The sequence below is a fragment of the Furipterus horrens genome, unplaced genomic scaffold (assembly GCF_987537825.1).
Source record: "Furipterus horrens unplaced genomic scaffold, mFurHor1.1.pri manual_scaffold_5, whole genome shotgun sequence".
Taxonomy (NCBI): domain Eukaryota; kingdom Metazoa; phylum Chordata; class Mammalia; order Chiroptera; family Furipteridae; genus Furipterus; species Furipterus horrens.
Genome location: NW_028327175.1, coordinates 64,937,061 through 64,950,246, shown reverse-complemented (window position 1 = coordinate 64,950,246; position 13,186 = coordinate 64,937,061). Strand labels below are relative to the sequence as shown.

General features: G+C 46.2%; 1 protein-coding gene across 1 annotated transcript in view; it reads right to left on the bottom strand.

Moving 5' to 3' along the window:
- Nucleotides 1–13,186, bottom strand: part of CAST (calpastatin) — a 131,951-nt gene that overhangs the window by 50,099 nt on the left and 68,666 nt on the right. The window contains exons 4-8 of the mRNA XM_090276516.1: nucleotides 11,177–11,236; nucleotides 7,487–7,552; nucleotides 6,851–6,893; nucleotides 6,755–6,792; nucleotides 3,757–3,759 (exon numbers count right to left, since the gene is read on the bottom strand). Coding sequence (XP_090132642.1) covers nucleotides 3,757–3,759; nucleotides 6,755–6,792; nucleotides 6,851–6,893; nucleotides 7,487–7,552; nucleotides 11,177–11,236 — 210 coding nt within the window. The remainder of the gene's footprint in view (nucleotides 1–3,756; nucleotides 3,760–6,754; nucleotides 6,793–6,850; nucleotides 6,894–7,486; nucleotides 7,553–11,176; nucleotides 11,237–13,186) is intronic.

Here is a 13,186-nt window from a genome sequence, read left to right as displayed (position 1 = left end):
GGTACAAGGAGCTGAGCCACCAGAAGCTCCCCCAAGCCGAGGGGGTGGCGGAGAAGCCAGCCAGACGGGCCATGAAGAGACACCATCCCGAGGAAGACTCGGACGAAGAACTCGGCTGCCCCAGTCCCAAACGTCAGCGGCTGGAGCACGGGTACAAGGAGCTGAGCCACCAGAAGCTCCCCCCAGCGCACGGGGTGGCGGACAAGCCAGCCAGACGGGCCATGAAGAGACGCCACCCCGAGGAAGACTCGGAAGAACAGCTCGGCTGCCCCAGTCCCAAACGTCAGCGGCTGGAGCACGGGTACAAGGAGCTGAGCCACCAGAAGCTCCCCCTAGCAGATGGGGTGGCGGAGAAGCCAGCCAGACGGGCCATGAAGAGACGCCATCCCGAGGAAGAGTCGGACGAACCCCTCGGCTGCTCCAGTGCCAAACGTCAGCGGCTGGAGCGCGGGGCAAACATCTGAGCCCGCACAAGCTTGCTGGCTGAGGCACTCTGCACAAGGGACAAAAGTTTCATGGCCCAGGACAGCCAATGTCCCTTTTCTCAGTCACCCCTGTGCTCACCGCTGGCCATCACAACCTGAGCCATTGCGTCTGAGCCTTCCTCAGCCAGCTCCTTCCACCTTGACAGCCCTGGGCAGGGAGCCTCACACACCGAGGTTCCCACGGGAGACACCGCTGGCCGTCCCAGGGCTGAAGCCGGCCGGGCAGGAAGCCTTGTGCTTCTCTGGTCATCCTCGACACCTCCTGCTTGGGCAGAAGAAACACCAGCCTGCCCTCTGAGTCCAGCAGAATCCAGCAGCAGAGAGTGCAGGGGGGCCTTAGCAGGGCCCCCCCGGTCTACCAGATGGACTCCTGCCCCGCGTCATTGCCAGCGGCCACCAACACAAACTACGAGACTCCTTGAAGCCGTCTGTGGTAACTCGGGGAGCCCCCAGCGGGTGTCTCGGGAGCAGAATAGGGAGACTTAGGGAGGGTCTAGTTACACGAGGTGGTCAGGGAAGGCTCCTCTGAGGAGGTGCATGTTCAGTGCAGACGTGAGTGATGGGTCACGTGAGGAGCTGGGGGGAAGAGCATTCCTGGAGGGCCAGGTGGCAAATGCAAAGACCCTGAGGCAGCAATGCGGCCGGCCTGATCCAGGACCCCCAGAAAAGCCAGGTGAGGCCAGGAGGGGGGAGAGAGTGAAGACCTGACGGGGGAGGTAGCAGAGACTACATGGGCCCTGTCACCCAGGGAGAGGAGTGTGGATCTTGTCCTAAGTGGCCCGGGAGGTCTGGGTGGGCTTAGAACAGGGTGGTGGCGTGGTGTGAGGGACAAGATGCAGAGGCCACTCGGACTGCCGTGGGCCGTGGCAGGGCGGTGCTGGCTGGTAGCAGTGGGCGTCTCTGCAGGTAAGGCGACAGGCAGGCCTGGGGAGTGGGGGGCATGGGGGAGGGGCGATATCAGCAGACAAGGATGAGCCATGGTTTGGGGGGCACTGTCAGCAGCTTGTGGCCCTTGGGCGGGGCTGCAGTCACCCTGCCTGTGGACAGCACACTTGTCCTCAGGGGCCACTGCAGGGAGACTGTTGTGGCTCCTCCCCCGACACACACCCTCAGGCCAGGGAAGGTCCTGGTCACATAAGGACTTTTCCTAAGCTGGGTTAGAGGACGGAGGCACACGCACTGGGGCCCCCCAAAAGTTCCCAATGGGAATCTCAGTTAACCTACAAAAGACAGCTAATGCATCTTCCCTCACTGACCACCCCACTGCCCACCCCTGGAGACGGGATCCCTCCTGTCTGTGTCTGATACGTGCTGTGACCAAGGCTGACATTGGCTACTGGCACTCAGGCGGGTCGGCAGTGCCCAGACACGAGGCACACAGACTCAGACCCACACGGGGACCTCAGGAAAAGGAGAGACTCCCAGCACCCCCACCAGGCCCACTGAACACACTTTAGGGCGGGCTCTGGACATGTGCACTTTGAAGAGCTTCCCGGAGCTACCAGTTTGTAGGGACCACAAGCGACAGAGAAACATGGGAAATGACACCATGGGATGCAGCCAGCAAATTCCACAACAAAACTAACAGACAAAGGATGGGATTTTGTTCACAAATAGATTACAGGGAAGAACCTTTCATCAAGACGGCAGAGTAGGTAAGTGCTGTGCTCACACCCTGCACCACACCCCCCGGTACCACCTCAAAATTACACCTAAACTGCAGAACAACACCCCTCGGGAACGGCCTGAAGACCAGCTGAACACAAGTCCTATACAGCGAAGGACACTCAGAAGAAGCCACGAGGAAACGCAGGTAGGAGGGCTGGCGATGCGGAAGGCACAGGCCCCACACCCACCGTGTGGCACTTAAGAGACGATGGGGGGTATGCGGGCTGCAGGGGTCCCCTTGGCAGGAGCGATGATGAGTAAGGGGTCCCAGCCCCACTGATGCTCCTCAGCCCAGGGTCCCAGCGGCTTGCTGCAGCCCCAGCTTCCCCTCAAGGGGCCCGTGCAGGGATGTACTCACCGGCAGACTCAGTTGCTCTGAGCTCCAGTGTTGGGGCAGGAGCTTGGAGAGTGTCAGGGACATACAGGGAGGAACCACATGGTCTGGCTTCAGTGAGGGCTGGGGAGCAGCTTTCTCCCACACAGAAGTGCCAGCAGAAGCCATTGTTTTGTCATTGATCCTCCCCTCACCCAGCTTGCACACCTATCAATAACTTCTATCAATGTAAATGGTTGAAATGCTCCAATCTAAAGACTACATTCCATTGATACACAAATGAATAAAGAAATATATACAATGGAATATTTCTCAGCCATAAAAAAGAACAAAACCCATTTGGGACAATAGGGATGGATAAACCGAGAGGACATTATGCTAAGTGACACAAGTCACACAGACGAAGACAAGTACCATGTAACCTACTTACATTTAGGATCTAAAACACAAAAGAAATGAACAGACCGAACAGAGACAAACTCACAGATACAGAACCAGTTGATGATTCCCGATGCGAGAGCTTTGGGGAGAGGGTGGCAAAAGGTGAAGGGATTAATAATTAAGAAACCGCCAGTTATGAAGTTAGTCAGGGAGATGTAATGGGCATCATGTGGAATAGAGTCAATAATATTCTAATAACTGTGAATGGGGTAACCTATCTAACAGTAAACTGCATAGACATTAAGTGTATAGCTTCATACATTTTTGCATGGTTCCAGAACCCGCAAAAGTACCTTCATTTCCCCTCCTCATCAATACTCCCCCAATCCAGCCATTAGCCTAACAGCTATCACCATAGATCACTTGTGCCTGTTCCTGAGCTTCAGGTATACACGGGATCATGGGACGCACGGAGTCAATGTTCTCTCACTCAACACCATGGCTGTCAGACCCACGCACGTCTTTGCACGCACTCATTGCTACATCTCTGTCCTCATCTGATCACCATCCACTGTATAAATACCCTAAAATTCATTTATCTCTTCCACTGCTGGTGGACACTCTTCCAGGTTGTGGCTGTCACGCTGACATGAATGAGTGGCCAAGGGAATAGGACCCTTGGCCCGGTCACATGTCTCAGATGCCTGCACAGGTTTATCACCTCAGGGAACCAGAAAGCCTGCTGCCCACAGCCCTCGCCCGTCCCGAGTGCCCCCGTGGGAGGTGCCCTGCAGAGCTGAGTGAGCCCTGACCAAGGCCCATGGCGCAGGTGCCCTGTGCCCTCGGGGTCCCGTCTGCGCCTGCATCACGGGGCAGCATGTGAAACACCTTCTCCCCAGCAAAAGTCACCAGGCAGTCCCGGTCCGCTGACATATGCTTCCTCCCAGACTATCTTCTAGCAAAGCCAAGTGTGTTCTGAGAGCTGATCAGGGTGTTTAAAATGGTAAATTAAAATGTAGTTCTGCTGGGAGGCCCCTCTCCAGCCACGGTCACTGGGGTGATGGAGGTAGTCAGCTGGCAAAGCCAGGAGTAACTCGGGTCTTGCTCTGGCCTCTCAGCTCACGTGTGCGGATTCTTTGACGACTCCGCTGGTCAGGGCTGAGGAGAAAAACAGCTCCGCGTACCTGTCCATCGCCTGACTCCGAGGGACTCGAAAATATGACAAGAATGAAAGGAACAGTGTGCCCAAAGTATCTCAAGTGTGGGGGACTGCCTCCCGGGTGGAGATTTACAGAGGGAGACAGACAGGGTGCCGCGACCCCGGGAAGACAGAGGCGGGGACGGAGGGGCAGGGCAGGAGCAGGAGAGGAGCTTCCAGCTTCTTCATTTATTCATTTTCTCTGACCACCACCAAAAAAATTGGAAGTGGCTTTCTGGAAAATGTGGCAGATCCTCAAAACTAAGGGAGTGAAAACTTAACTCTTATAACAAAGCAAAAGGTAAAGTGAGAAGACAGAATTATAATTAAATACAAAAATCAGCCTCAAGGAAAGTTACCAAAAGGGCAAACCAGCTCTGAGCTTCCAGAAAGCCTAGCAGAGGGAAGCATTGCATGTCACGTAACTTCTCTGGTTTCACAGGACGCCTTGGGAGCAAGGGACCTTCCTGACCGCCAGTGGCTACCCCTGTGCCCAGCCCATCGCAGGCAGCTCCTGGTATGTGTGCTGATTGAAAACATGTGCCAAGAAGCCTGCAGGTGTTGCTCATGGGGAGTCTGCCAAACTGGCATTACAGCTGGCCAGCAAAGCCATGTCTGGACCCCTTTTGCAAGAGAACAGCTTATAAGATTTTACCTCGTATGATTTCTTTTGTTGATTTGAAAGAAAGTTACCAAACAGGACATTGAAAAAGGAAAGTGCACAGATATATGTGGGCAATTTAAATACCGAATATAAAGCACGTGCTCTGCTACCAACAGCCAGGGGAAGAAAGAGACCACCACCCCCACATCCCCTCCTCAAGGGGCAATTTACCGTTGTCTTCTTTCTTTACAGTTTTACCGCCTGCGTGTTTAAAACCTAAAAAGGACAGTCCTGTTTCTGAATGAATGGAATTACATTGAGGTACGAGTTCTGTGTCTTCATTCTTTCTGTCTCTTAAAAAAAATCCTCATTGAGGAAATGTTCATTGATTTTAGAGAAAGAGATGGGGGAGGGAGTGAAGGAGAGAGGGAGAGAAGAGAGAAACACTGATCCATTGCTTCCTGCCCATGCCCCAACCAGGGACCGAACCTGCAACTTCCAGTGCGCGGGACAATGCCCCAACCAGCTGAGCCGGCCGGCCAGGACAACGTGTTCTCGTTCTTTTGCTCAGTGTACTGTTTGGGGGAATCTACCGTGTTTTTACAGCTGCACTTTGTCCTTTGCTTGTCGCAGTGTATAAACCACACCTGATCAATACTTCCTCCTGTCCGTGCACGTTTGGTTTTGTTCCAGTCTTTGGAAGCCTGCCCGGGTTTTCCAGCCCACCCTGGGCTCTCACTTCTAGTTGACCCTTGCTCAGGCTCTCCTGGCCACCAGCCGCTGCCCAGGGAAACCCCCTCCGTTTCTGCCCAGTAGCTCCTGGCTCAGTCTCCCAGCCAGCCCCTGCACCTTTAGTTCTGGGTACCAGTCACTGTCCCGTGACCTCGTGCCTAGAGCCGTCTCATGAGCCCAGACACTTCATTAGCTTTGACTCAACTTTTACTCCCTCTTCTTCTTCTTCCTGGATTTCACCTCTGCTCTCTTTTCTAGCTCCCGGGCTAACGGCATCCAGCCCACCCGACCACTGTGGCCACGCCTGGCTTCCCGTAATTGAGACTGCGAGTGCGAACTCAATGTCTGCCACCGTCCTTTCCCTGATCCCCACTCTCTGCCCGGGCTCCTTGAATTGGATCAAACAGCCTTACTGGGTTGGAGGACCTGAACTGCGTCTTTACAGCCACTGAAAATAGGACCCATTGGCCAGCTTCAATAAATTCCGAAGTCAAGAGATACAAATGTAAAATGGACCCACTATTTCCCACAGCCAATACTGTTTTATTTCCCACCAAACTTAAGTCATGAAGGAAATTAGGTCCATGAATTCAATTGAGTGAGTTTCTTGTGCATTTAGTATGTGTCCTGGGCACCCTGTCAAGTGCTCTGAATTGAAAAAGTTGAAGAAAGACACAAAAGGTGGGCATTGTAGCTTTTTGATCGCAGTCAGACCCTGCGCTCTAAGGATGGCGCCAGAGCTCACACCCAGAATATTCTTGCAGTGAGCTTGTTCCTTCTGCAAAGGCACAGCCCAACCGGGGCAGTTGGGAGAGGCCCAGAACTGTTCACATATTCTACCAAAACGTCATCTTCTTCGTGGGAGGGTAGCCCCGGGATGCGAAGAGATTCGGTGTCTGCAGCATCCAGGAGGGAGGGCTCATTGTTAGCTGGGCTGCATAAAATCAAAGGCTGAGGGGCCGGAGGGTGGGGGGACAAGGGACATGGCGGCAGGTCCACCAGCACAGACTCACCCAGAACAGTGGGCAAAGCAAGAGGCAGAGACCTGGGGAGATGGAGAGTATCTGGGGGGCCCCGCCTTCCTCTGCACACACATGTGGCGGCTTGGCTTACAGTTATTTGACTCCGGTCTTGTGGGTTAAGCAGAAATGCATATGGTGGAGCCCCGCGCCCTCAGGAGCTGAGAGTCCCAGTGGAGAAACTAATCTGCACACAGATGAGCAGAGCACCCTGTGCTGGGGGCAGGACGCTGAGCACCTGGTGCACCTGGGAAGGCCTCCTGGTGGAGGCAAGGCCAGGCAAGTCACATACAGAGGTGCTAGGGGGGAAGCAGCAGCAGGAGAGCGGCTGACAAAAATCCTTTTGCCATTCAGTACCACTGGTGGAGGAACTTGGTTAATCACTATTATTGCAAAGGCCCCAAATAACTTATAGTTGACTTTAATCACTTACCTTAGTTGGCTGTAACTTCTCGGATTCTGTTTTTACAGCCTAAATTCAGAAAAATAAAGAAAAAGGAAGGAAGGAAAAATGGACATCATTTACAAAGTTTGTTACAGATATTCTTCCACTAAGAAAGCTGAAAAGAGAGGATTTTGATGTATTTATAAATGTAAATGTTATGAGTTAAAATTATTATACTTTGCTTGGAACTGTAACTCTTCAGATAAACACTTAAGTGCACTAATTAATAGTCTGCTCTTATTATTTAGGTACCAATTTACATCTTCCTTTTTTCTATGTGCATCAGAGATATGTAAAGATTTATTACTATGAACATTGTAGCTAATACATAAGCAACATAACATAAAAACCCTCATCGTGCAAAGCTACACCAGCATGATCAGTCCCTGTATGTGTGAAACACTCATCACAGGTTTCAGCTGACAGTGTGAGGCGATGGGATGGTGACAGAGCCGAGGGCACAGAAAGCAGTGAGATTTATTTTTAGTGCCAGAATGTGGGCAATGGGTGATGAAGGCTCCCAGAAACTCTGTGATGGGTCGGAGAGTTACAGAAGATTGTGAACTGCAATTAGCACGTGCTGAGAAGCTAAAGGGACTGTGTACCAGGAACCACATCACCTGTTTTTTGTGTCTTTTCCTGTTAGGAGGATTCAGTCCTTCCATCTGTTTGCTGCCTGGAATAGCCTAATGTAAGAGCACAGCCCCAAGTGTGGCTTTATTTATCTGACAGTCAAACAAGTACCATGTATAAACAGGACTAAACTGTTTCTATCAAGACCCATTCTACCCACACAATGCATTTACCATATGCAGATGGGTATAACTCCAAGATGTTATAGGCACTTAAATTCTAAAGCCTTTAGCAAATATTTCAGCTTAGATTTACACTTTTGAATGACAGGAAATCTGTAAGATTCCTATTAATAAAATTAACTTTGGATCCCTTTCCTTCCCTCCTTCTCTGTGTAAAGGCTGCTTGAGCAATGTGTTTTTTCCATCTATCTTTCTAATGTTTGGTTATGATCAAAGGAATAGTCACAGATGTCAACATTTTTCTGTAATTTTGGCAACATGATCTTACAACAATTTTGTAAATAGTGAGGATATTCTTTTCGTTCAATAAAAATCTGGAGATCTAATTTAAAGTTCTAGGAATACCTCTGAAGAGTTGGTTGTGATTTAGGATCTTCAGTGGAGTATTCTACAGAGTTTTACCCAATCAAAGGTAAACTATGTAAAAAAAAAAAAAGACAATTTCTTAAGTACATACATGAATTCTCAGTATAGGCAAGATATGGAAACAGGAATAAAACATGATTAAACATTTTATGAACTTTTCAAAGTAAGAGATTAAAAGTTAGGTCAAGTGCTTCCCGTCATTTCTTTCCCTTTTATCTGTTTGGTGATACTAGCACAAATTTTTATTTTTTATTCTATTATCTGAAAAGGATAATGCCAAATATTCTCTTAATTTATCATGTTTTATGCTTCAGTAATAAAGATACATATGTTCCTCACATAATGGACCCCTGTTATGCTGATACACTTATGGCTTTGGGAAGAAAACAGTTTATGACCAAAGAAATATTTTAAAGAAGTTTTAAATTTTGGATCCTTTCAAACTGGACCTTTGTTAATGAGTTTTCCTATGTGCTACTATGTTTTTCTGAGTTTATGCAAATATAATTTTTTTAAATGATTAACAAGGAAAATAAGCAAGCTGGTCTTGTAGTGGTTTCAATCTATTAATAGCTTCTAATTTGGCAATCAAGGTCTTGCATAGAACTCTAAAATACAAGTAAGAATGTACATTCACAGATGTAAGCAACTCAGAACGAAATGTACATTTTAATCAGTAATCACTAATACATTTCCTAAATTTATTTTTGGTGGTGGTGCCGAACAAAATGCTGATGACAACGACAACTAATGTTTATCAACTGTTAGTACCAAGGACCATTCTAAACTTCACATGTGCCAGCTCAGTCCCAATAACAGTCCTATGAGTATCATCATCACCATCCCCATTTCATGGACGACAAATTGAGGCACACAAAAGTTAAATAACTCCCCGAGGACACCCATGGTGCTCTCAATTAGTGTATTGTCTCTGAAGTACCTGCCCGCTCCTACTGGGCACCAGCAGAAGTAAAGATTTTCTAACCTAAGCTTCTTAGGACAAGGCACTGTCCAATATACATGTTTCCTTACACAGTCTTGTGAGATGGGTACTATTATCATTTCCTCCAAACTGTACAGATAAGGAAACCAGAGCAAAGAGGAGTTTTCCAAAATCACAGCTGGTATGGACCAGGATTCCAAGTGAGGCCTTCTGGCTCCAGTATCCACACTACACACCCTCTTAGGTAGCTCATCCTTATGAATTGATTAAAAATAATCTGGCCTTCCACCTCATACACAGCAGTGTGACTACCAGCTCTAATGTGCCAGGGGTGAGAGAGAGGGAGAATGAGAGAACTTAAATCTAGACATATCACCCTCCCTCAGAGCTAGACTAATTTCATTTGAAAGGCGTAGAACATGAAAAGGAATTGACTGTAGGTATTATCTTTAATTAACATCTTTTCTCTAAAAGCTTAAAATATTTGGAGAAATATGATCATCAAGTTCACAAAAATCTCTAAGAGGAGGTTAGTAAAAATGTTATGAGCCAAACGTCAAAAGCACATGAAGATAATTAATGAGAAGATGATTAAAGTCCACTAAGGAGAGAGAAGAGGCCAAAAGTGGTCCCATGTCAGCCGCTGGTGATAGTTCACCATGTGCACCTCATTTTTGTCTCTCCCTCTCTTATCTCTCCTACTCTCCTCCCTCCGTCCCTTCCCTCAGCTCCATAGCTGCCAGGAATCTCATGTTTAACACTTAGAGATGGCTGAAGAGATTGCTGATACTTGCTCTAGAAAACAGGGCACACTTGAAATAAGCACTGGTCCTCGAGCTAAGAGTCTGGGGGTGGATTAGAACAAGGCAATGGATCGAATGCAAAACAATATAACACAAAGGAAACTCCCTCTTCCTGACTCTCTTTTCTCTTTACTTTCCTAAGTTCATGGACCCTAAGGTCAATGAGAATTGTTTTTTGGTAGATGCTTCTACTATAGTTTTAAAATTATCTTAAGACTGAGATTAGAGTTTTTAAAATTTTTGAAGATTAAGCTTGGTATAAATAAATAGTGACAGCTAATAGATTAATTATGAATCAGATAATATATTTTGAAAATAAGGAATCAATGTAAATGTAGATTAAATAACAATTTCAGATTAAAAATAAATTTAAGAATTAAGAAGACATTTATAGGAGCTTAGATTCAGACAGTGTCTTTCAAGATATTTCTAATGTCCTTTAAAAACAGTTCAAGATGAGGCCTTAGAATCCCTCCATATGACTAAGCTATGGTACAATACTATATTCTGGAGTAGGATCCCACTGGGATAGCAAAGTAAAATGGAGACAGAAGGCAAAAGTATGTCGGGGATTTTAAACAAAGGCAACTTAAAAATAATGAAGCTGGGGTAGCTCTTAGAGGCACTAAAGAATATTGCTTCATAAGAATTAGTTGAGAGCCTCTTGGAAAGACTTCGTCTTTAAAACCTCCACCCAAGAATATTCCCAAGAAACAGAGGCTGAGATTTAGAAACTAAGGAAGAGGGTTCACGGCAGCTTTGGCTAACTCTGCAGAATTAGCCTTACTCTATGCAGCAATTCTTTTAGAGGACATTCTTTTTTTCTTCTGAAATTCCAAAAAATAATTAAATCTCAAACAGAGCTCACCAAAGGTTTATTCATAATATGGTGCGCTCCACATGACTCAAATTTCAGAAAAAAAAATTCAGAAAGCAGTTGTAATAACCAGCATCTGTTGCACTTCTCTGTTCACTTAGTTCATTTCTCATTCTTATATTTAGTATTAAATGACTACAATAATCAAACAATTTTAGTAAGAAGTTAAGAACTTGTGTTCTTGTTTAGATTCAGAAAAATGTGCTTAGATTATCTTAGAAATAAAAACCTCACGCACATCTGAGACCAAAAACACTCGGGTGACCACTCTTTTCCTACATATTCTAAGATGATGTAGAAGTGTATAGATGATGTTTGAGGCAAATATTGAAAGGAAAGCTGAGTTTCCAATGACCCCCATGCATTAGGAAGAAAATGTTTACATGTATAACATCAGCTTCCTAGGACATACAACTCATCTGTCAGCTGTTAGTCTATATTTGTTTTGCTTTACATTAATCAACTTAAAGGCATTCACCCAAGGTGACCTGGAAGACTCTTCATACCTTGGCTTCAGTGGGATTCATACTGGAAAACTTGCTGGCTGATGCAGAGGAAGTAGACACCTAGGAAGGAAAGAAACAGAAAGTCTGAATCTAGTTAACCCACCAACTACTTCGTCCTTCAGCTCCTCTTCACCATACATGCTCTTATTTACCTCTTTTTACCTCGTCTGGAGTGCCACTCCCACAAAGTCCAATAGATGGTTTTGCCCAATGGGTAAAACCTTTTGTAACCACATCAAACGGTTCAAAGCTTGGATGTGCTATACATACTAAATAATCTTGGGCAACTTACTTAAATTTTCTGATCTTCAGTTTTCCCTTTCTCAATTGTTCAATAGGTAATAACTACCTTGTAAATTTATTACTGATTAGTACACAAGAGCTCAGGAAATATTATTATTATTGTTTGTGATTTTTCAAAAAACATGGACTTCAAAACGTGAATTTTGTTCAAATGCCAACTTTGTCAATTACTAGCTTTGTGACTTTGAGTCTCAGTTTCCCAAGTATTAATATATAAAATGGGGCCTCTAATGTCTATTTTACAGGGCTGTGACTATTTGAGATCATGTGTAAAATGTTTGGCACATTGTAGGTACTCATTAAATTGCTCGTGCATTATTCATAACATAATATACAAGATGAAGGTACAGGACATAGCTATAAGAAACAGACTTGGGGAGATTAGAATTGTCCTTCCAGTGTCATGTAAGGAAGAGAAGGTGAGGGGACAGGGCTGCAGAGGGAATACTGTTCTATTATCTGTCTCACCTGGGTCCTCCCTGGAAGACAAAAGAGGATGAATGGTCACTGAGACACCTTCCCTAGGGATGCAGGTGGTGGTGGAATCAGCTCCTGCAATCTTTATCACTTATGCAGTGGGACGTGCCTGTGATACTTGCATGGGATTGAGTACTGCTCTGGTACTTAGCTTGCAATACCCTGGTTAATACTAAATAGACAATTACAATCATTGGAAGTTCAAACCCAGGCTCATTAAGTCTTAACATTTGAGTCCGTTAGGTTTTAGAGCCCAGGGATTCCATCTGGCACAAGCTGCCTCCTTAGTAACCAGCTGTCAGTAAACAGCTGCTGCCCTGCCAACAATACCCAGAACCCCATCTCTGATGCCTGGCCCTGAGCCACCTCAGAGGCTGAAACCCTGGGCAGGATGAGCCCATCCTGCTGGTGCCCCCCCACCATGCTCCTCCACCCACCACCGCTCCCAGTGACTGTGTGAACCCGCTACAACCCACGGCCCATGAACAAAATCACCTTCCCCACAGACCTCACTTAATGTAGAGCATATTGGCTACATGCTAAATTACAGTTTACAGATAAAAGCCCAAAGCTTTAATATACTGATTTTTTCCACATAATCATATGAATTTATTCCTGAGTCCTCTTAGGCACCAACTAAGCATTCCCCAGCTCCAACACACACACACACACACACACACACACACACACAGAGAGAGAGAGAGAGAGAGAGAGAGAGAGAGAGAGTCCTATAGCAGGGCACAGAGCAGTCTCTCTCACAATCTCTTTGGGATAAAGAACTGGAAGATGAACCAAGATAAATCCCCCCATTGAATTAATAGACATGTATCTATATATTCTCATATTTTCTTGAGAATTTTTTTAATATGTGGGGACTAACATTCCCATATGTATACAATTCTATCTTTCCACAATTAGAACTGTCCATACAAATTTCCATTCAAACTTTAGAAGTTCCGCTTTGCTATGTCTCACTCTTCAGTGAATTCCCTGAGCCATATGAAGTCACCAAAGACCAAACACTCTACATGAAATGCTTTTTAAGCTGCAAGTCTTCAAGTTAACATTAATGTATTTTTTAAACATCCAAATTTATTAAAATATTCCTCAAATCCCTGGGGTTTTCAACCTGCCTTCATTCTTTATTAAGCAATAGCTGGATGTAATCCTCTATTTCTAGAAAAAAAGGACTTTCAAAGGCCCACCAAGAAGAGTAAATTCTACAAGGAG